The 25,218-nt window shown below is 43.4% G+C and overlaps 1 protein-coding gene across 1 annotated transcript in view; it reads left to right on the top strand.

Annotated features, from left to right (window-relative positions):
* Positions 1–25,218, top strand: part of BTC (betacellulin) — a 137,935-nt gene that overhangs the window by 88,970 nt on the left and 23,747 nt on the right. Inside the window, exons 3-4 of the mRNA XM_088448879.1 lie at positions 10,486–10,603; positions 20,612–20,758. Of these exons, the coding sequence (XP_088305005.1) occupies positions 10,486–10,603; positions 20,612–20,758 (265 nt within the window). The remainder of the gene's footprint in view (positions 1–10,485; positions 10,604–20,611; positions 20,759–25,218) is intronic.

The following is a 25,218-nucleotide window of genomic DNA, read 5'->3' as shown; positions in this document are numbered from 1 at the left end:
AAGCAGCAACTACTTCTCAATGTTTAAAGCTTAAATACAACTTTTTTTGCTCACCTGGGCTTATATTTACTAAGAATCGTGTCTGTCCAAGTTAGCATTCCTGTGAGAGTTTCCCCTGATTTTCAAACACAGTGATTTACTAAAGACACAAATCTATCTGCAAAACATGGCTGAAGACACAAATAGAAGTTAATACACCATCGAAACAAGTCACAAATACTTTCCATAGACAGGAATACAATTCGGCATTTTACCAAGAGTCATGTCTGCAAACACAATCGGAAATTGTAGAAACTCTGGACAAAATAAAAGTTAAAATAGACCCCCTCCTCTGCAGCTCAGTGTGATCTGTGCAGGCTTCTGTGTACTATAGGGTAAATAAAGTGTTAACATTAAAATAAAACACTGGGGTCCTAACCCCAGAAGCATAACGAACCCTGGACCTCAGCCTGTTATGGGTCAAAAAAATTTGGGGAAAAACAAACAAGGGAATCCCCCCTATTTTTCTATAACCAGCACCGGGCTCAACCAGCTGGGGTGGTAATGGCACAGCAGGGACGCACACACGCATGGGGTCCACCTGCCAAACCATTCTCCAGTTCCAAACTGGTCAGCCCAGAGCTGGCAATCCTTGGAGAGTGGGGACCCCTCAAAAATGGGATCCCCTCTTCCAAGTATCAACCCTTTGGGGCGGTGGGTGCCAGGGTAAAGGGTTAAATCAAGTACCAATATTGTTCTTCACAGTGGGACTACAAGTCCCAGCCAGCCTACACTGTAGCACATGTCGAACCACAAGTGTACCTGTACCCCCATTGAGGCTCCGGTACCTCCAGTGTGAAAAATATAAAAAAAAACACAGTACACACACACACCAAATGTTTTATTACACATTCACTCACATACACTCGCCCGCATTCACACTACATACACACCTACTCCCCGGCGCTGGTCGGTCCTCTTGTCAAGTATAATCCAGTCTTCAGAAAATAAAAAAATTACTTAACCGTAGCCCACGGACTGTATTCACAGTATATCGCTACCCAAATGACAGGAAACCCACAAGGAGGAGGACCATCGGCCAGACATTAGATTATACCATGTTGTTAGTTGTATCAATGTGCGAAGTGGGGATTTAACCTGAGGTTAGAGAGTAAGGATATAAGGGAGCCAAATAGAAAAGTTTTTGCCCTGCTCTCTTTATCTATGGACATTTCTGTCCAGTCCATGTGACAACATTTAGACAAATGTGGCAGAAGAAGGGACATACTGGGCATGTCAGGTGAGATCCATTGGGAAAGAATGGTCTTTTTCGCAGCCATTGCCACAGTTTATTACCACGTGTCAGGGCAGAGGAGGGTGATGGTGAATAGATATTCCATAATGCCCATGTATTTGTCACTATAATAGATGTGCCTAGGTTGCTCTGAATACAATTGCACCGTCATCCAAAACATCTGCACCTTAGGGCAGGACCACATACAGTGTATGAGATCAGCATCTGGTGACAGACCTCTGATTTTTTTTAATATATATTATCTCACTTTTTTTTAGTAATTTTATTATTTTCATTATTAGTTTATAAGTACTGATTTGACAGTTGCCAGTATAATATAATAATAAAACAAGCTATGACTAGGTCATTTAATTTTTAATTATTTACACATAGTCAGTCACAAAGTAGGACAGTTTTACATTGCTTTCTTTCTAGTTTTCAAAACCTATTGGACTGATAGTAACAAAACAAATGTCCAAGTGCCGCCTCCAGCAAGTGGAGCCCCTGAGCATGTGCCTCAAGCCTGGTGGCGACTAACTAAAATCACCACTATGACTCAACCACTGTCGGGGCCCGTCCTGTAGAGGAGGAGAACTCCGGAATGTCTTATGGGAGTAGCTGCTGCACATGCTTAGCCATTACTTCCATTTTGCAATGTAGTTCTGACAAAATAACTACAGACACTTCTCTATGCAGATGACAACTAAATTTTGTTTTTCTTGTGGGGGAAGGGGGGATAATGAGCACCTGGAAACTCCACCTCTGCGTGTGTTCTGTGTCATCTCATTTTTATTATTTATTTATTTATTTTTATTTATTAACAGTTTCTTATATAGCGCAGCATATTCCGTTGCGCTTTACAATTGGAAACATTGATAGAACAAAACAGGGTAATAACAGACAGACAGAGGTAAGAGGGCCCTGCTTGCAAGCTTACAATCTATAGGGAAACAGGCATTGATACACAAGGATAGGTGCTATATATATTGCAATTTGGTCTGGCCAGAATGCAGAGTTTCTTGGTGGGCTGCTTGATCCAGTCACATAGGAATGTCGGCAAAATGTCAGGAGTATGTGAAAGAAAGACAATATGTGAGGTTATGTATGGACTGTGAGAGGGGATGTGATAAGACATGGAAGCTATGAAGGTTATGTGGTCGGTTCTGGAGTCTGATAAGCTTGTCTGAAGAGGTGAGTTTTCAGGGAACGCTTGAAGGATTGAAGAGTAGAGGTAAGTCTTATTGTGTGTGGTAAGGCATTCCATAGAGTAGGTGCAGCCCGAAGAAAGTCCTGTAACCGTAAATGGGAGCAAGTAATGCGTGGGGATGAGAGACGCAGTTCTTGTGCTGAGCGGAGAGGTCGGGTTGGGAGATATTTTGAGATGAGTGAAGAGATGTATGTTGGTGTAATTCGGTTAATGGCCTTATGTGTAAGTAACAGTATTTTGTATTGAATACGGTAGAAAACTGGCAACCAATGGAGGGACTGACAGAGCGGGGCAGCAGATGATGAACGTTTGGCAAGGAAGATAAGCCTCGCAGCTGCATTCATAATGGATTGTAATGGCGATAGCCTGTTTTTGGGAAGACCAGTAAGGAGACTATTGCAATAGTCAATGCGGGAAATAATGAGTGCATGGATTAGAGTTTTTGCAGTGTCTTGTGTGAGATATGGTCGAATTTTGTATATGTTTTTTAGATGTATGTAACATGATTTTGAGACAGATTGAATGTGGGGAACAAAGGACAATTCAGAATCAAGGATGACACCAAGGCAGCGAGCTTGTGGGGTGGATTGTTGAGTTATCAACAGTGATAAAGAGATCAGATTGGTAACTGTTATTGGCCGGTGGAAATATAATTAATTCTGTTTTAGAAATATTAAGTTTCAGGTAGCGAGATGACATCCAAGATGAAATGGCAGAAATACATTCAGTGACACGGACCAATACAGATGGTGATAAATCTGGAGAGGATAGGTAGATTTGAGTATCATCCACATACAGATGGTACTGAAATCCAAAAGAGCGGATTAGTTTGCCAAGAGAGGTGGTATAGATTGAGAATAGCAAAGGACCTAAGACAGAGCCTTGCGGTACTCCAACTGATAGAGGTAGCGAAGAGGAGGCAGAATCAGAAAAACGAACAGAAAAAGAGCGATCAGATAGGTAGGAAGAGAACCAAGAAAGGGCTGTGTCCTTAAGACCTAGGGATTGTAATGTTTGTACGAGAAGAGAGTGGTCAACAGTGTCAAAAGCAGCAGAGAGATCTAGAAGAATTAGAAGTGAGTAATGGCCTTTAGCCTTGGCAGTGACCAAATCATTTACTACCTTAGTCAGTGCTGTCTCTGTGGAGTGCTGGGAACGGAAGCCAGACTGAAGTGGGTCCAATAAGTTGTGGGTGTTAAGAAAGTGTGTGAGGCGGGTGTAGACAAGTCTCTCCAGTAGCTTGGAGGGGCATGGGAGCTGGGAGATAGGACGGTAATTAGAGAGAGTGTTAGGGTCAGAATTTTGTTTTTTCAGAATGGGAGTAATCACTGCATGCTTGAACAGTGATGGAAAGATGCCAGTAGAAAGAGAGAGATTACAGATTTTAGTTAGGGTTGGGATGAGCACAGGAGACAGAGCTTTACTAATTTGTGAGGGTATAGGATCTAGAGGAGAGGTAATAGAGTAGGAGGATGAGAAGAGTGTAGATACTTCATCTTCATTTGTGGGGTCAAATGAAGAGAATGTGCCAGAGGGTTCAGGTAGGGAATTGAGTAGGTCACTAGCTGAGGAAGAGAATAACATTTCATTTCGGATATTATCAATCTTGTCCTTGAAATAGGAAGCAAGATCTTGTGCACAGATAGTAGCAGGTGGCTTGGGTGAGGGAGGGGTAAGAAGCAGTTTAAATGTATTAAAAAGTCGCTTGGGGTTAGAGGCTTGAGCAGAGATTAGAGATTGGAAATATATTTGCTTGGCAGTGTCCAGAGCAGTACGATAAGAGTTGTAGATAGACTTATATGTGAGGAAGTCACTTGGAGTGCGAGACTTTCGCCACTGACGTTCTACTTTACGTGAGAGTTTTTGTAGATGCCTTGTTAAGTTAGAATGCCACGGTTGACGTCTGAGTCTACGCGGAGTGTGATGGGTAGCTGGAGCTACTTCATCGAGGGCTTTTACTAAAATCTGGTTTAGCTGTGATGCAGCATTCTCAGGAGAAGTGAGTGCTGAAATTGGTGAGAGTTGTTGTTGTAGAGAGGTAGATAGTTGTTGAAAGTTAATCACATTAATATTTCTGCGGGTTTTATTTTTATGTGTTTATTGTGAGGCAAATGGGTTTCTGGCCACCTGTGTTTGGGGTAGAGGGAGATTTCCAGGCACCTGGAAACATCCCATTTCTTCTTCGGGTTCCATAGGGTCCACAGGATATACCTTGGGGTATGTAGTTAGATCACATCCAATGTACTAAACCGCAAAGTTTGGAGCTCCCAGCATGCACTGGTCCTCCTCCCTATAAACCCTGCCCCCAGACACACACGCATTCAGTTTTATTGTTTGGTGCGCAGCAAGACGCACCTCTTATGCAGCAGGACTGCCTAGGCTATATGCCCTGAGGTTTTCGGCTGGCCTCAGTGTGGCTTAGCAGCGGCTAAGGTCTAGGACTGCAGTCGGGTCACGGAGATGTCAGGTAAGCGATTCCTCTCGGGAAATCGTGCACGAAGCAGTCCTTGCCTCCGGTGTTGAGACGCATCGGAGGCTGCTGTGGGTGAAGGCCTCGTGTAACGTGTCCTCACTAAGGTGGCTGGGCCATATAGTCTGTCGCCGGGGACGGGTGGTAAGACGCACTTGTCAACGTCTTGCTACCGTGAGGTCAGCGTACCTGGCCGTCAAAATCGCAGCTATGGGAGATAGATGCTCCCCCGGCTCCTCCTCCCCCAGACGCAAAAATTACGGGTACGTATTCCTGCATCTAGCTTGCTATAATTGACCACCTCGTGGTGAGACACTCGCAGTTAGCGTTGTCTCGTGTACTGCTGAAGGTTGGTCTCAGAGGTTTGGTCTGTCTCTCTATATACCTCTCCCTTGGGTTTGGCATATAGCACACTCTATATCCTACCATTACCTCTCCGGAGCTGGTCAGTTGATTCAGAGTTCATATTGCGTTAGCAAATGTGCGTATTTATGCATTGTAAGTGACTGTTATGCTAGCTGCTGTATGTACACTGCCTGTTTTTTCAAACTGTCAGGTATATCTATAACTGTGTTTCTCCTCATCCATCTGAAGGTGTGTGGGGTGTTCCATTGATTAAAAGTCACGTTGCATTTATACTGTATACCTTACACCATTATACATTTGTCATGTCTGAAGGAAAAGGTGAGGATGAAAGCCCTCCAGTGCTTATGTCCTGTAAGCCTGTCTGTGCAAGATGTTAATGAGAATGGATAGTAACTGTTGCAAACAGCTATCTAGTACATCCGGTATATCTGCACCAGCACCAGAGTCATCCTGGGTGGCCATTATGCCTCAGATTTTGTTCTATTTAATAGACAAAGCCACAGAGGTACGGGCTCCAGCTGCTGTAGCGCCTCATGATATGGGGTGGTCACAGCATGTGCATCCTCCTATGTGTATGCCCCCTATGAATTCCTGGTGGGCTAATTCTGCTGCTCACTCTAGCCAGAGTATACTACCATATTCAGCCTCTCCGCAGGTGGACAGACCAGTGGTAGTTAAGAAGCAGGGGCATAAAAGAGGGTCTCGTCATATGTTGCCTCAGGAGTTTGACTCAACCTCCTCATCACACTCTGATACTCAGAGTTCTGGGTCTGTCTCAGAGAAAGAAGACCATCAGTCCCTTGTGGATGTTCCCTCTCTAGTAAGAGCGGTTAGATCTGTCTTCAGTATGGAGGAAGAGGAGGTGTCACTGACATCTAATGAGCCAATTTTTAGACGTCAGAAGGTAACTAAGGATTATTTCCCTCAGTCTGGGCAACTGACAAGTCTCATGTCTGAAGCATGGAGTACTCCTAGTAAGCATTTTCATGGTACAAGGAATATTACCTCTCGATACCCATTTGCACCAGGAGAGTGTAATAAATGGGAAGCTCCCCCAACGATAGATACTCATGTGTCAAGATTAATTAGGAGCACTAAGTTACCCATTCCTGCAGCATCCTCTTTAAAAGAGGTCACAGATAGAAAACTTGACAATTATTTGAAATTGATGCATTATCTGGAGCTATCACCAGACCAGCTACAGCTGTAGTCTGGGTAGCCAAGGCTATGGAGGATTGTATAAAGTCTCTAGAAGATACTATGCCGGAGGCAACCAGAGAGCAGCAGTCTCTTCTCAGTCAAATGCGAGAAGCAGCTGTGTATACGGGAGAAGCGGTTATTGATGCAGGTATCCTGGCTGCTAGGGTCTCGGCTAACTCAGTTGCAGCCTGAAGATCCCTTTGGCTAAAGACCTGGAAGGCGGATGCAGGGTCCAAGAAGGCTCTGGTATCTTTGCCTTTTGCGGGGAAAGTACTGTTTGGACCAGAGTTGGATGACTAAGTGACTTCTTTGGCAACACCAAAGTCTAGGTCTACCTCTAAGAGGCAGTCGTCATCTCGGTCACAAGGTAAGACAAAAAAACAGTCCTCCTCCAAACAGAGTCTTGGTCAACCATGCGCCCGGCTTCCAAGCCAGACGGCAAGTCTACTGTTTGATGGGGTGGGTCAGGTTGGAGGCCAACTTTTACAGTTCACCCAGGCCTGGCATCAGACAACTACAAATGCCTGGGTGCAAGAGTTGGTTTCCCAGGGTTATGCCATCACATTCCTGAGGCATCCCCCTTAGAGAGAGGTTTGTACGTACAAACCTTCCTGCAGACCCAGTCAGAGCTTTGGCCTACCGGGAGTCTATTGGGGCCCTCCTGAAATCAGGAGTCATAGTGCCCATTCCTGTGACGCAACAGGGAAAGGGTTAATACTCAAATTTATTTTTGATTCTAAAGCCCAATGGATCTCACCCCGTAACCTGAATTTTAAGACTCTCAACAGATTCATCAAGGTGCCCAAATTCCATATGGAAACCCTACGATCAATTATGCTGGCAATGAAGCCTGGAGACTTCATGGATATATAAGATGGACATATAAGATGCATATCTGCATGTCCCAATTGCAAGATCTCACCAAAGCTTTCTCAGATAGAGATAATGGCAGTCATGACGGCTCATCTCAGACGACAAGGAGTGAGGATACTGCCATATCTAGACGACCTCCTGATATTGGCACAATCTCAGGAGATGATACAATGTCATCTACGGATGACTATTGTCTGCTTAGAACAGCACGGCTGGGTAATCAATTGGAGAAAGTCCTTTCTTTCTCCAACTCAGCAGATGGTGCACTTGGGGGCGCTTCTGGACTCTCTGGGACAGAGGATTCTTCTACCAGAGGACAAGATTGTAGCACTACAGTTTTGTGCACACAAATCTACTTTGCAAGCAAACCGTGTCAGTTCACTTGGCTATGCAAGTGCTGAGCTCCATGGTGGCCACATTCGACATGGTGGCTTATGCCCAGGTCCACTCCAGGTCCCTACAGGGCGCCTTGGGTGAACAGCTTTGCAAGGCAGCCACTTCCGTTAATACGTTTATCAAATTCTATGCTTTTGATACGTTTGCCTCCCAAGATGTTTTTCTTTGGGCGGCGGATTCTCCTCTCTGCGCAGGAGCGTCCCCACCCGATAGGGACTGCTTTAGGATGTCCCCAAGGTAGATCATGTGGATCCTATGGAAACCGAAGAAGAAATACAGAATTATGGTATAACATACCTTTGATAATTCTTTTTCTAAGAGGTCCATAGGCTCCACCAACCCTGACGCACCTGGCCTCAGTTGGGATCTGTTCTTTAGCCTTTTCTCACAGATTCCCTCTTCATATGTTGAGTGTTTCTTGTGCAATTTTCTTCCTTCTCCACTCTTTGTCTCTTGCTGTTAGGCTTGGTTACATACTGAATGGCTGGGGGCGGGGTAAATAGGGAGGAGGACCAATGCATGCTGGGAGCTCCAAAGCTTTGCTGTTTGGTGCATTGGATGTGATCCAATTACATACTCCAAGGTAGATCCTGTGGACCCTATGGACCTTGAAGAAAAATAATTATCAAAGGTATGTTCTACCATAATTCTGTATATGTGCACCCCTGCTATTATTTCACAATGCTGAAATGCACAATATGTTTTAAGTATGTGTGATTTTGGATGGATATAAGTTCTATTACGGAAGCTAAATTCAATACAATTATAGATAAACAGAAGTGTGCATTGATTTATAATTAGACAGTAACAGTCATTTGTTTTTTACTCTATGGGAAATGTTGCACACCTCTCAACTTTAAAATTAGGATGTACATTGTGCACAAAGTACAATGCATAAGCAAAAGCAGCTCTATAGTGCAGCAGTTACTGTGTTTATACCACCCATCATTCTGACTGTTCCACAAAGACAAAAGTACAGCGTAGACCCCTTAAATGCTTAATATGGGCAACTGTGAGGTATATTGTTGTGCTGCATATCTCATATCGGATTATTTAAATATTACTTGGAGGTTACAACTTTGATGAAAAATCTAAGTGTTTATAATGGTTATTGTGAATATACACTACCAGTCAAGAGTTTTACACATGTTTTTACAGTTTTTATTGAAATGTAAGTCAAGTCCAGTAAATAGCCTGAAAAGGTAGAGAGAGAAACTGAAAACTAGAGGTTAAAAAAGAAGTTTGTTAGCAAAAACTGAAATATATTGAGTTACAAAAAAAAACACCCTTTTTTGGGAGGAAATAATGGGTTAAGAACTGGAAGATGGTCTTATGGACCTATGAATTAAAATTTGAAATCTTTGGTTTTATCATTAAGGGTTTTTGTCCACCATCGAGTAGGTGAAAGGATGACTTCTAAATTTGTTGGCTTTACTTACTAAGTGGTGGCTTTTACATTTTTGCAAAACGTTGTGGAAGCCCCTTTAGTTTAAGGTGCCAGACACTCGATATACTACAAGCCACCACTTCCCAGGGAGTTTAAAACCAAAATTTAAAAGGGCACCCGATATTTTGCTATCAAAAGCATTGCTCTTTTAAATTTCTTTATTGCTTAAACACTCCAGGAAGCTTTTAATTAGTAAATAAACCTGTGACACCAACTGTCAAACATGAAAGAGGACATGTGATGGTCTGGAACTCTGTTGTAAGGCCCTAAGTTGTTAACTTGTACTGAGTGACAGGCACCCTGGTCACAAGGGCTACTGCAGCATTTTGTAGCACCATGCAATACCATCAGGCCTACACCAAGTTGGTCAAGGGTTCATCTTACAGCAGGATATGAGCAAAAACTTAACTTTGGTATGTTTTTGTAAAAGAACAAGACAGTCTGCTTCAAATCATGGAATGGCCAGTACAGTCTCAAGATTTAAACCCTATAAAGCTGGTTTGGGATGAACTGTACAGAATAGTGAAAGCAAAGCAACATACAAGTGCAAAACATTTGTGGTAACTTCTGCAACAGTGTTGGAAATAACTTTAGTCTCCCCTTCCAAACTTGATAGCTAGATGAGAATATAGCAGCCAAACCAATTGTCCCATTTTCTACCTTGCTCTTCCCACTCGCCATCTCATTTAGCTATCCTGTTTGGCAGGGGAGACTCAGGGTTATATTTACTAAAGTGTGGGTTTATAGATGTGGAGGTGTTGCCCATAGCAACCAGTCAGATTCTCCTTTTCATTTATCTAGCACCTTCTAGAAGATAATAGCTAGATTCTGATTGATTACTATGGGCAAAGCCTCCACTTCTATAAACCTGTACTTTTTTAAATATAGCCTTCTGAATGTCGACCTTTGGATTGTAGACCATTTATACCACACCCTGTTATTATTTGGTGGAGTTTTATATACAGTTATGGTATGCTTATGCTTGTATTGCCTTTATAAAGGTTGTTTTAGAGACAGAAATACAGAATTATTAAAATTTTCTGAGAACTATGAGAAGGATTTTTTCAATATGGGAGTATATCATATGTATAGTTTATATCATTTTAATTTCATCCATTGAGTGCATAAGTGCTTCTTATTCTTCCAGAAAAAAATGAAGGACCAAATGATAACTTAAATATGATTAATCAATGTATCAATTTATTCCATTCGTACTAAATTGCCATTATATGTGTTTAAATTCTCCCTTGCAGGGATTTCCGAGACAGCAAAATGGAGGGGCCATTTTTCCCGATGTCCAAAGACATATAGGCATTATTGTATAAAAGGAAAGTGTCGTTTTGTTAAAGAATTGAAAGTGCCAGCCTGTGTGTAAGTGTTCACAAAAAGCTTACTTTGTTAACCTTTTCATGTTTACTAAAACCTAAATAATGTATTTAATAATATCTGAACTACATAAATTGTGGTGCATTTTAGTAATGATAGCTGGATTACTTCACTGGGCCGAGATCCTTCCCATCCAGTAGTAATGGTGCAAGGTTGTATTTACAAGAATATTGGAAAATTTGTTTTCCATACTATATACAAGTCCTAGGAGGTGTTTGATTAAAACTTTTACGTAGGTAACTTGGGCAGATATTAATATAAAAGGGAAGGAGGAAATAAAGGCTAATATCAAAGTGACAGAATTCTCCACCACAAGGCATGGTAAAAAAACACTGATTCCAACTCAAAAGAAATGAAAAAAGGAGAGTTATGGTAAAACTTACCTTAGTTAACTCTTTCTTTGAAGTCCATAGGGTCCACAGGGAGAGATTGGGGTGTAGGTGGGACCTAGAGGACCGGACACCAACAACAAAGCTTTTCAATCCCAGGATGCTCCTGTCCTTCCCCTATACCCCGCCCACATCCTGAGGGTACTTCAGTTGTGTTAATAAGTGCAAGGCAGGAGTAGGATAGGAGAGAAGGAAGACTGGTACACTGAGGAATCACACTCTCACACGGAGAAGGAAATAAGTGACCAGGAGAAGAAAACCCATAAAAGCTAGGAGCATCAGGGCGTGTGCCCTGTGGAACCTATGGACTTCGAAGAAAGAGAGTAACTTTTACCATAAAGCAGTTGTTCAAGAAGGGCGGGAACTCTCCTGAGCTGATAGGAGAACCCTACACCCGAAGGAAGCATCATGAGAGGCAAATGTATCAAAGGTATAAAACCCAAGAAGGGTGTGGACAGAAGACCAGGTGGCCGCCTTGCATAGCTGTTCAGCTGAGATGCCATGAGGGACTCACAGAGCGAGTAAAATGAACAGAGACTGTAGTCGGCACAGGAAGGCCCGTCTGCGTGTAAGCCTCTGAGATAGTCATGCGAATCCATCTGGCAAGAGTCTCTTTATTAGCTGGCCATCCCTTCTTGTGGAATCCATACAGGACAAAGAGGGAGTGTGATTTCCGAATGGAAGCAATACGGTCCACGTAGATCTTTAGAGCACGGTCCACATCCAAAGAGGCTTCACCTGCCGAGTGGTCTGTTGAATTAAAGGCCGGAACCACAATATCCTCATTCAGGTGAAAGGCGAGAAACCACCTTGGGAAGAAAGCCTGGGCATGTACGAAGAACAGCCCTGTCCTGATGAAATATTAAAAAGGGGGAGCGACATGAAAGCGCCCCTAAATCCGATACCCAACGGGCAGATGCTATAGCCAAAAGAAACAGAGTCTTCGTAGTGAGCCATTTGACATCCACTGATTCCAGGGGTTAGAATGGAGGTTCCTGAAGTGCTTGGAACACCACTGACAAATGCCATGGAGTCAAAGGAGGGACAAAGGGAGGTTGTATTCGTAGAACACTCTGCATGAAGGTGTGAACATCCGGTATAGGAGCAATTTTGCGCTGAAACCAGATAGACAAAGCAGAGACCTGCACTTTCAGAACTGCTAGGCGGAGGCCTAGATCCAATCCAGCTTGAAGAAAGGCAAGAACTTTAGAAACCTTAAAGACCTGAGGGTCATAGTTTCTTGGAGCACACCATTGGAAATATGTATGCCATATTCTGTGGTAAATCCTGGCTGAGGCTGGTTTACGTGCTTTTAGCATGGTCTTTACCATAGAGCTGGAAAAACCCTTAGCCGTTAGGAGGGATGTCTCAAGAGCCAAGCCATTATAGACAGACGGGCTAGGTCCGGATGTAGACATGTACCCTGAGACAATAGGTATACTCGTAGAGGAAACTGAAGAGGAATGTCTATGGAGAGCCTTTGAAGATCGGAGTACCAGTGACATCTGGGCCAGGCCAGAGCTATTAACATGACTGTGCCTCCCTCCTCTCTGAACTTTCAAAGCACTCAAGGAAGCAAGGATATTGGATGGAAGAGATATGGTAAATGGAAGTTCCATTTCACCGACAATGCATCTATGAAGACTGCATCAGGTTCCTTTGTTCTAGCTCCATAAATTGGAAGTTTGTTGTTGTGTCAGGAGGCCATGAGATCCACCTCCGGAAGACTCCATTTGTCCACTAGAAGCTGAAAGACCATTCTCCTGCATGCACGTCGTGACGGCTAAGGAAATCCGCCTCCCAATTGAGAATCCCCGGGATGAACACTCCGGAGATGGCTGGGAGATTGCATTCAGTTGAGGTGAGAATGCGGGACACTTCTGTCATTGCTGACTGACTTCGAGTGCCCCCTTGGTGATCAAGGTAGGCTCCAGCCGTGGTGTTGTCGGACTGTACTTGTACTGGCCTGTTTTTCAGAATATTCTGAGCCAGAGTGAGAGCTCTGTAGATTGCTCGAAGTGGTGAGGAGAGCCCAATCCAGGATCCAAAGGGGAAGACCCTCGTTCAAATGGTAAGTCTGTAGCCACCAGGCTAGGGACAGCTGAACCTTTGGGGGGAGGCTCATCATCTGGGATTTGAGCAGGTGGGGTAGCCCGTTCCACCTGGAGAGGATCAGGTATTGGAGGGGCCTGGAGTGAAACTGGGCAAACTCCACCATGTCAAAGGTGAACACCATTGATCCCAAGGCCTGCATTGCAGAGTGAATCGACACTTTGCGATTGTGAAGCAGTCTGCGTAGTCTGTGCTGTAGTGCTGAAATCTTGTCCACCGTTAGGAAGATTCTCTGAACTCGAGAGTCCAGGAGTGCTCCCAAATGTACCATCCTTTGAGAGGGTGTCAGGGAAGACTTTTCCCCGCTGATCAGCCAAATGTGCATTTGTAGGAAGGCAATAGTTACCTGCAGATGGCTGTTGAGAGTCTCTGGGGAGCTTGCTAGCAGCAAGAGATCATCAAAGTACAGGAGCAGTCTGATCCCTTGACAACAAAGAGAGGCCACCATAACTGCCATGATTTTGGTAAAGACCCGAGGAGCCGTTGAGAGGCCAAACGGCAGAGCCTGGAATTGGTAAAGTTGCTGCAGTGTAGCAAACCGGAGATATTGTTGATGAGAAGGCACTATAGGTACATGTAGGTAAGCGTCCTGAATGTCTAGGGATACCATAAAATCTCCAGGCTCCATAGCTAGGATAATAAAATGGAGGGTTTCCATACGAAACCTGGGCAACCTGATAAACTTGTTCAGAGACTTGAGGTTGAGAATAGGCCGATGAGACCCATTGGGCTTCTGAACTAAGAAAAGGGTAGTATAATAGCCCTTGCCCCATTGTGAGGAGGGGACCAAAATTATTACTCCTGAATTCAGTAAGGACTGAATGGCTTTTTGGAGCAGCAGGGTCTTGGTTGAGTCTGATGGAGGTCCTGTGCAAAAGAACTGTTGGGGGGTCGCTTCAGGAAGGAGAGGGCGTATCCATGGGAGACCACTTCTCTTACCCAGGCATCTGACATGGTTTGATACCAAACTTGGGCAAATTGAAGATAGGAGAGGCTTTCCCTGTCAGGCTGCAGGCTTGGCCTCAGACTTGGCAGGTGGACGTCTAGTAGCCCAGGCTTGTTTGGCCCTAGGCTTGGAGGCCTTGGCTGATGTCTGTTGCAGTAGAAAGGACTGACCCTTGGCATTGCCTTGAGGGCGTAAGGATGACATCTGCGGCTTTGTATTATATGCAGAGGGCAGGAACACTGTCTTGTTAGTCTCCAAAGAAGTCACAATTTTATCCAATTCTGGACCAAAATAGGATGTCTCCTGCATAAGGCAGAGACTCTAGAGCCCGTTTTTGATTCTGAGTCTGCTTTCCAGGAAAGTAGCCAAAGAATACGGTGGGGCACTACCAAAGTGGCAGATATCTTAGAGGCCAGGAGAGCCGTATCAATAGCTGTTTCAACTAAGTAGGAGGTTGCATCTCTAATGTAAGATATGTAGGACAGCTGTTCCCTCGAAGCATCAGGGGGAAAAGTCTCTTCTAGGGCCTCTGCCCAACTCTCAATGGCTTTCGCCACCCAGGCCAAAGCCCTAGCAGGACGAGTAATAGCTCCTGTAAGAAAGTATATAGATTTATGACAAGCTTCCACTGTTGGGGGAACTTACCATTTAGTACATTCAGTAGCTGGAAGCGGGTAAAAGGAACTGAACCGTTTTGGAATTTGAAACCTTTTACCGGGCATATTCCAAGCTTCATTCATGATCAGATAGCTGGTCAGAGTGAGGAAACTCTGGTAAAACAACCTTTTGGCCGTTTTGGGTCCGGTGCTGGTTTTAATTATAGGGGGACCCCTATGCAATTTTTTCCCCCTATAATTAAAACCAGGACTGGTTCCTAAATTATGGTGGAACCCTACTCATTTTGTTCCAAGTAATTTTAGGAACCAGGACTGGCTGGCAAGTCCGGGGCTGGTTAGGCTTTTGGGGGGGATCCCTACGTAATTTAAAAAAAAAAAAAAATACTTTATATTAAGAATTCAGGCAGAAACGTACACAAATTACACTGATCTGTGTATGTTTCTGCCAAACTCGCAGCTCAGGTGGTAGTCTATTTGAAACATCAATTTATCAGTGAGTTTACTACAAACTCACTGATAAATTGCTACAAACTCACCCCAGATTGTAAACTCAATTCTTTGTAAATTTGTGAGTTGCAACTTTTTCATGTAAAGTATTTCCTAGTTTGGCCAATGGTGAGTTTAGTCGAGTTTGCAAACTCACATGAGTTTTAACAGCGAGAACAGAAAACTCACTTCCAAACTCACACCTGTTGGTCTTAGTAAATTTGCGAGTTTGAAAAACAGGTTAAACTCGCATGATTTTGCAAACACACCCAAACTCACCCAAACTCGATTCTTAGTAAATTTACCCCTTAGAGTGAAATTACTTTTAGATGCTGATTTTTTAACACTCCTGCCTCCAGTTGAGTCTCAAATGTTAGGCCACTTAAAAACAGCTGTCTTCTTTTATCAGCCGCTTTCTTATCTTTTTATGGTGTTATGATGCACTTGCCTGCTAATACGGATGCTACAAAATTAAAATGGCTGCCACGGACACATAGAGGTAATTGAGCATGATCTGAAATCCGTGAGTACTTGTAGGGAGAGCATATCTACTGAACATCTCCGGGGAACATGCCCTTGTGCCGGCACCCATGGCAAGTTCCCTGCTTGCCCCATTCTCGTTATGACAATGGTTCACTGTATTTGGCAATCCCACTCAGCAGTGCAGTAAACTAGTAATATAAACAATAAAACCATTACTTTTTAGTACCTTAAGGTCCATTATAAAGTAGATTTTTATATAAAAAATATACAGTTCGTACGATTCCACAAACTGCTTGGCTGTCCAAGGTGGACTAAGAGATTTGCAAAGGGATTTCTAGGTATATTACTAAAGCTTCTAAATAAGAAAATTGGTTGTGTTATGGGTAACACCATCACTTGTCTGTTTTAGAAGCATTAGTAAATATACCCCTTATATGTGAGAAGGAATGTCCAAACTCAAATCTAAATTGCAGTGTAAAAATGAAGCTGCTCAGCATTTGTCGGCTACAGGCAAAAGCAGCCTGTATTTACCCTGCATGCAAATCAAAAAAAATATTTTTGCACCCTTACATTGCTACATTATTTGTCCAAGTACTAAAGGTTCCTACACACATAGCGATGTGCTCACGATCCGACATCGTGTATGATTTCCCCTGAACTCTCCCCGGCAGTCGTGAGCACGATTAGGTAAAAAAAGCTGCCAATTTGATTCACGATCTCACGATCTATTGTGAATCATGTCGGTAGTCCAAATCGTAAAATCGTGCCCGATAGATCGTGAGTTTACCAAACAACACACGAGGATCGTCACGATTGGTGGGAAATTGAAATAATGAGCGGGGCTAGCTAGGGGGTATAAAAAGCAGGCCACATTTAACCCTGTGCACATTCTACTCTGTTACTAGTGAGGCTAGGTGTATACCTGCTGAACCCTGTACATTGCTACTGTGCTCTGCATTGTATTTAGCTTGCCTTTTACAAAGTGTCTTCTACCTGCAAGTGTGTGCTACCTGCATTCTATCCTGTTCCTGAATTCTGTGCTGATGCATCCCTATCAGTATAAAGTGTTGGTTGTCCAAGCTGTGGTCAAGGTGATCCAGGAGAGGGCCCAGCGAAGGAGGAGAAGAGCATGCTGGACCAAGGAGTGGCTGCTGCAAAGGGATACTTGCTCTCACATGTCCCTGCTGAGGTAGATCAAGGAGAACAACACAGACGACTACCGCTACTACCTGAGCATGGATGACGCCACTTTCCAGGAATTGCTGAGTATGGCGACCTCCCATATCCGGAGGCAGGACACAAAGTGGCAGAGGGAGATCCGTGCTGAAGAGAGACTGGTGGCTACCCTGAGGCACCTGGCTACAGGAAGGTCACTGGAAGACCTGAAGTTTGGGACCCTCATCTCCCCTCAGTCCTTGGGTGGCGACATTCCAGACACCTGCAAGGCTATCGTTAAAGTGCTGCAGTACCAGTATTGCAAGGTAAAAAAAACAAAAAACACTACACATTTGTTTCTTGTGAAAGAACAAAAGTTTTTATTTTTTTGTTTGTTTTTAGAACTCTTTATATAACTGTGTTGACAGCCAATAAGGCTGCATTAACAAGACTGTGGCAACAACACTGCACAGTATTAAATAATTATAATTTTTTTTAATATATCAATTTTACATGTATATAAAATGTAGAAAACAGCATTATCACCAAATTTTATCAATCCCTATATGTAGGCTGCTGTATGTTATACAGTGGGTCAGACGCCAGTTTAAACAGGCCAGTACATACATGGCACAGGTACAGATTATATCAATCTGTGTTTGCGCCATGTGTGTAGTGACCTTGTCCAATCAGCGTCATCACCACCGTATACCATGCAGCAGCACCTATTGGGATTGACTAAATTTGGTGATAGTACAGACAATTAAAAAAAAAAAAAAAACTAAAAATTACGAGTAACAGGGCAAAACTGGTTGGGGAAGTAACCTCCAACTGGGCTGGGGGGGGCCTCACATATGCGGTTGGGGCAGGCAAATATAGAAGTGGGTCTGCAATGTAAGTTGAGTCATGAAAATTGCTTTTGAGTGATCTAATAGCTCATACACGAGCCTGTGGAAATTTTTCTTAGTTGGGTCATCCATTTTTCGCATTCTACTGTTAATATGTGCTGTGAAATCGTCGCCGTCATCCAGCGGTTTCTGAAGGATGCGTTCTGCTTGTTGCAGAAATATGTCCTCCTGTTCTGAGTACTGCTGCTGCTTTTCCCCGTTTTATTTTTTTTCGTTGGGGAGGTGCAGAACATGATGGGGGGGGGGGGGGTTGATTGCTTGCTTGTTGGCACTGGGGAAGAATTTTCCATCTCGCTGTCCCTGATCAAACTTAGGTCCGGCGTGGAGGACATATCAGGCTCTTGGGTGGGAGTCTATATAGGAAAAAAATTGGAGAAAAAATATTATAATCATAATTTAACCCATTTTTTACTATTTTTCTAGTTTCCAAACACCGTAGAGGAGTGGAAGAGCATCGCTGAAGAGTTTGAACAACGTTGGAATTTCCCTAACTGCGGAGGAGCCATTGATGGAAAACTCATCTGCATCAAACCACCTGCCAACACCGGATCATATTACTACAACTACAAAGGCTTCTTCAGCATATTTCTCATGGCAGTGGTGAATGCCAACTACGAATTTTTGTTTGTGGATGTTTTCAAGAATGGCTGTGCTTAGGATGGTTGGTCCTTCAAACAGACGGCATTCTACCAGAGACTCCCCAACAAAACCCTCAACTTGCCATCACTGGACGAGACACAGCACGTCCTAAATTATGTTTACGTTGCAGACAAAGCTTTTGCTTTACATGAACATATGATGAAGCCATTTGCACAGAGAGGCCTGACCAAACAGAAGAGGATCTACATCTACAGGATCTATCCCGTGTATGGCGCATTGTGGAAAATGCGTTTGGAATACTAAGCAACCGGTTCCGCATTTTACACACCACCATAAACCTATGTGTGGACAAGATAGACTGGGCCATGATGGCATGCTGTGTGCTGCATAACTTTCTGCAAATAAAAACTCCCCAACGAGGACCAGTCACAGCTAGACCAGAAGATGCAGGACATCCGGAGGAGATTGCCCAGTTTACATCAGTGTATGCACCACCAATTTCAACAACATCAACCTCACATGCCAAAGAAGTGAGGGAGGAGTATATGGCCTGTTTCAACGGACCAGGCGTGGTGCCATAGCAGGAGGACTGTCTGTGAACTAACTGACTACAGTGGACATTTCGGATTATTATAAAAAAAAAGATTTTGTTTATGAACTGTGTTGCAACTTACCAAAATCTCCTCAGACACTTCTGCCGCCTCGACAGCCTGGCGTTGTGGCTCCTGTTCTCATCAAATTATAGTACCACAACGTTGGATGATACACATCGTTGGTGTCTGCTCCGGACCTTTTTGAATCGTCCACCTTCTTCTCCTTGATGTAGACCATACGCAGGTCATGGATTTTGTGGCGGACTGTTTTCAGGTCAGCATCCGCAATGAACTTTTTAGTGAACTCCAACAACACCTCTAAAGCTGCCAATTTCTGAGACTTATTATGGTATTGTCTACAGCTTATCCGCCATAGACACCTCATTCCGGCGGGCGGTGGCTGGTTCATGCATTTATAGGTGGGTGGCACACATTGGTGGGTAGGTGGGTGGCACACATTGGTGGACAGTGGGGTTGATGCATGACCCAGCCACCGCCTGCCTCATGCCGGTGGGCGGTGGCTAAGTCTTGCGTACATTTATAGATGGGTGGCACACATTGGTGGGCTGTGGGGTTGCATTAATACAGTACCAATACTCACCAAAGTGCTGAAATCCAGATTTCAGTGTGCAGGCTCCCAAGCGTTCTTCCTTCTCCTTCTATTCACGATGCTGCACAAAATGGCCGTGTACAGGGTCCTATCTGTCAAATTCCGTGATGTACGATGAATCATGAGATACATCGTGAGGAAAAAGTACTCATGATCGACATCACATCATGTCCCAGATTGGCAAATCTGCCATACAGCAAGTCAGATCTGAAGATTCGATGTACGATGAGCGGGGACGTGCATTGGCATCGTGATTGTGAGTGGAAACTCACGATTTGGCCATATTTTACACTGTGTCATCACGATTCGTCGAAATCGGCCAAATCGGGTAAAAAATCGCTATGTGTGTAGGTACTTTGTAAGTTGCAGCTTTTTATTGTTCGTTTGCTCCCAACTCAGAATCAGCCCCATGATATATTATTAAGACCCCTAACCTACTATTGTTTAATTTTTCATTCCATCTGAAGTGGGCAAGGGCCAATTTTTGTATTTGAAATTGTGTAATTCTGATTCAAATTTTCTCAGTTAAAAGGCATTTAAACACTAAAGGTGCATACACACACAACGATTTTGTTACCAACGATTTTATGAACGATTTTCTGTCAGATTATCTGTCAGATTTTTTAAAGTGTAATGAACGATTTTTTTTAACTACAAACGATTTTTGCATATTCCCTTAATGAAAATCGTTGAGTTGACAAGTCTGACTGAACTACAAACTACAAACGTGAACGCACATGAACAATAATCGTTCATCGTTTGACTCAGAAAGTGAATGATTTTTTGAAACGATTATCGATAAACTATATCATTTAATGATAATCGTTCAAAAAATCATTGTGTGTGTATGCAGCTTTATGCTTAACACATGTAAAGTGATTCTAAAGAACTTACTTGAAATCCTGTAAATATACAGCTGTAATTTTGGTGTTATCTGAACACATGTAAAGGGTTGTCTGAAGCAATTATCTTTACTAATGCTACATTTGTCTATTATTACCCTTGATATTTATACAACCTCAATGAATAACTTTTATTTAATGTACAGTTTATACAAAGCACAAACTGTATTTTATTTCCAAATCTGCTTGCAGATGTGAACGGGGTTATACTGGATCAAGATGTGAATACCTGGATTTATTTTACTTAAAAGAAGACAGAGGACAACTTGTTGTGATTGGCCTGATTGTTGCTATGGTGACACTTGTTATTGTCATCATTTCCATATGCATCTGCTCTCAGTAAGATAATTGGTTAATTTTCACTTCAGTTTATTGTGCATGCTTTCTCTTGAATTGGGCAACATCATTGAAATGCTTCACTTAACTGACAAATATTGAAATTGGCAATTTAAAAAAAAATTAATTAATTAGGTTTATAATTTAAAAAAAGTTATTATATATTTTTAAATTAATCTAATGGGTGTGTATCGCCAACCTATGGGCATGTCAGACTCTGTAGCGTTATAACGCACCTCTATCTTTTTAAAATGACCCTTTCTGCCAAACATAAGAAAGTGGACAAAAAGTTGGTTAAATCTGATTGATTTAACTAGTTTGTCTGACCAATTGTTTTTGCCCATTTTCCAAAGTGTGGGAGATGGTCAATTTTCAAACTTTTTTGTGCCGTGACATGCTGAAGAGTGACATCCACATACGTGACACCAAATTTTAAAAAAACATTTACATAGAAATAAATGTAAATGAATCTTATTGTACCTAAAGCACACCTTTCCAGCTGTTCTTTACATAAAAAAAACATCCTTTCAAACGGTCCCTGACTGTCAATCACAAATCAAATCATTGCAAGCGGGATCACTAAGGTACATTGGTAGCGTGTGCAGTGTGACCGCAACACATGTGCAGTCACACTGCGCACGCTACCAATGTACCTTACACACTGTGCACTGAACTGCTTAAATATCGGCATTGCGTACATATCTGAATCAGGCCCAATGTAACTTACAGCTAAAACTTTAATTTCATGTTCTGTACATTGTGATAATGTGCCATCTAGGTAGCTTGAAGAGCTGCTTGTAATTAACTTTAAGAGTCTTCCTCACAATCACCAGAAGCCAAAGTTTCCTTTATACTCCACAAACATCATTAGATGCTGCAATCAAAATGCTGAATAGCCTTTCTACCTGCACATGCGCAGTATGAATGGTATGCACTGTGCTCTGCACAGGTGGTGCTATAAACATATTAGCCTGGGGTGTCCAGTACCCTTAATCAGATGCTGTCCCTTGCTCCGCCGATTGGCCAAAACGCGTCCTGCGGGACACAACCTCTTTATTTTGACTCCCCTGCGTGACACACCAGGAACCAACTTGTAACACACTAAGGTGCTGCGACACACAGTTTGAGAAGCACTGGTTTAGAACATGTGGCCTGATTTCGAGTTGAATACTATTCAGATGTGTTCGTAGTTGTGCGTCTGTGCATGCGTTTGAGTTGCACTGCGCATGCGTCAAAGGACATTGGGGTATATTCACTTAAGCTTTGGAGAGAGATAAAATGGAGAAAGATAAGTCCCAGCCAATCAGCTCCTAACTGTCATTTTTAAAACACAGCTTGTAAACTGACAGTTAGGAGCTGTTTGGCTGGGACTTGTCTTTCTCCATTTTATTTCTCTATACATATCCCAGTGGCTGCAACATTTGCATATTTTCATGCAGCAGCTATGTACAGGATCCCAGAAAATTGGGATGGGCAGTGCTCAGACCTATTTCTAAGTGGTATTGTTTCAAATGATTGGGTGATGTGTGACCCAAAATGTTGCAAAATAGTAGTTTACTGGTCTCAATAGATAGCAGCAGTAAACAGAATATTGGTGCTTGTAGAGAGAAATTTAGCAATCATAGATGTGGGTTGGTTGGTATGAACAAATATTGTAATGTGCAAAATGACACAAGTGGGGCAATCTTGGACATGCAGGATGCAACAAAACAAAACTAAAACAAATGCAAAACAAATCAAAACAAGTCAATGTGGCAATGTCCAGTAACAGTGTTAATGCGGCAAGTGTTTGCCGTAAAGTTGAAGGTGGTAGTGAGTATTATCAGTACCAGGGATGGTCTATTCCGGTATTCAGTCCAATACGTGGTTAAGCAGAGTCTAATTTCCACCTAGTGTTGTGGACTTTTAAGAGCTAGGGCCGGCGTCCTGCTTACCTGTCTAGTTGTCCTGGTTATGCGTGATTCGTACCTGGATACTTGTGGATGTGTAGCAGAGAGACGTAGGCACGCGTGGCCTGGTGTGGTTAACTGTGTGACGTTGATTTTGCACAATGGGGACCTTCCTGAATTGCTTTCTCCGGCAGTTCAAATGTAGATTGACCGTTGTGTATCGATCCTTCTTGTCTGTTACATCCAGGTATGTTGCTGGCACAGTGTGATGAGGCACAATTCCCCAATCCTGTGGTGTTGCGGGTTGATTTTTGCTAGGTGTTGGTATAAGCTGGGTAGGCTTGGGTCAGCGGACATGGACTAGACAGGGTTAATTGTAATTTTAGATGATTAGCATAGATGAAGTTTGATTGGCTGAGTGGTTATGGGGGTCGGTGGGAGTGTTTGAGGGTATGTCTATCCCCTGTGGAAGCTTCTAGGTCCTCTTGCCTGTGGAATAACTTGCAGGGAAGTACTGTGCAGCTAGTCCTGCCATTTATAATAACATTTCAATTTTTTTTCTGATTTTTTATTCCTATAAGTGCTGCAGCTGGGAGGTCAGCCTGCTGGAGCCGGCGATGCGCGTGGGTGCGTGAGGTCCGTGCACACGCGCGGCTCAGATAATAGCATTATGACCGCCGGCCCAGTTAGCGGGTCGGTGGTGGGGTCCGGCCCACGGGAGATGGCCCCCAGTGTGTCGGGCCACCCACGATCACGGCACACTCGCTGCTCCCATAGGCCGCGGGCTCACTACCTTGATGATTTCCTGCTGATGGAACCGGGTAATTTCCCGAGCTGCGCAAACTAACTCAGAGATGCGGAGGCTTTATTCTCGAAGCTTGGTGTTTCCATTGCTCTTGATAAAACGGAAGGGCCAGGGTGTTGTTTGTCATATTTAGGTATTGAAATCTATACTCTGGAGGTTGTTATCGCCTTCCTGGTGATAAGGTGGCAAAGTTGAAGAATGTTATAGTTCTGGCCTTGGCTTCGGGTAGTCACACTGCGCGATTCTCAGTCATTGGGGCTTTTGAACTTCGCTTGCCAGTTTATTTCCATGGGTAGGATCTTCTGTTGTAAGCTGCAGCGTACCACTGCTGGCGTCCGCAGGTTGCATCATTTTTTCATCTCTCAGCAGAAATCCAGAGGGATCTTCTGGTGTGATAAGAATTTTTGTCCCTTTTTAATGGCGTCTGCATTTGGCCTGCTCCTGCTGTGGATAATAGCGAGTTGCAACTGTTTACATATGCGCTGGCGCTTTCGGTTTTGGTGCTTATCTTGACCGTATTTGGTGTGCCACTCCATGGCCAGAGGCATGGGTGTCAGAAGGCTTGACGTAGAATCTGCTTCTTCTTGAGCTTTTTCCTATAATGGTCGCTTTAGAGTTGTGGGGCGATAGGCTGCGAAATAGGTGTATAATTTTTCACTGTGATAATTTAGGGGTGGTTCAAGCAGTCAATCGGCAGAGCGCGTCGTCTCTTCCTGCAATTCGCCTGTTGTCTCAAATTGTTCTGCGTTGCAATATGTTTTCAAGGCGAGGCATATTCCTGGTCTTTGTAATTACAAAGCTGATACATTGTCTAGGTTTCATTGGTGTAGGTTTAGGAAATTAGCTCTGCATGCTCTTCCTGCTGGTGAGCTTTGCCCTTCTTATGTGGGAATGACTTGTCTGACTGGACTTCCCTTGAATTCCCTTTGTCAAGATTTGTCAGAGTTGGCTCGGATGTGGCCTTTCTGCTCTTTGATTTGGTCTCATATCATTCCGAGGCAGTGTGGCGCTGTCGTCAGAGTGTGTCGGCTTTGGATGCAGCTCGGCGTAGAGTAAATGTGGTGGTGAGTCGATGTGTTGAGAGATTGGGAGGTATAGTAGTCGGTCATCCCCTCATTGGTTTCCGGGATTCTCATCTGTTTAGTCCGGATGGAGTTCACCTTTCTCAAGAGGATGTCTTGTTGTTTTTGCAAGATTTAGTGAAGGGTGTTCGTGAAGTTGTTTTGGTTTAGTATGGTGGCGGCTTCGGTTTGGTAAACCTTGTTTGGTGGGAAAGAGCGGCTGCTGTGATTGTATGTTTTTATATCTTGAGGTGCGCTCCTCGCCAATACACGGTTTTTAGGTTGATTTTACCCTACTGGAGTCAGCGGCAACCACTGTTCCAGGTGGGCCTTATGGATTTGTGTAATTGGGAGGGGAGCTGGATACCTTGAGTGGAGTATGATGGGCTGGCAGATGGCCCCCATCTAGGCCTGGTTGTGGAAGTTTGCAGATGGTTAGTCTGTCAGTAGAGCTGGTCTTTCTTTGCCACCATACTCCTCCCCTTTTTTTCGTTTAGTTATAACTTAAAATTAAAATAGTTTAAAATTAAATAAAAGCTGGCCCTTTCTTTCCCCACCAATATATGCCTCCTAATCTTTATTTTAGATAAGTACATGTTTGTTTGTCAACTGTCTTGGAAGTTGTAGGCTGACATCAGCCGGTATGGAGTTTAGAGTATATTTTGACTCCTAAAGAGTGAGGAGTGGTGTAACTTTGCATCTTGACAA

Source organism: Taudactylus pleione, unplaced genomic scaffold (assembly GCF_031769625.1).
Source record: "Taudactylus pleione unplaced genomic scaffold, aTauple2 ptg000471l, whole genome shotgun sequence".
NCBI classification, from domain to species: Eukaryota; Metazoa; Chordata; class Amphibia; order Anura; family Myobatrachidae; genus Taudactylus; species Taudactylus pleione.
The sequence above is the reverse complement of the archived record's forward strand: the minus strand, read 5'-3'. Positions and strand labels throughout refer to the sequence as shown.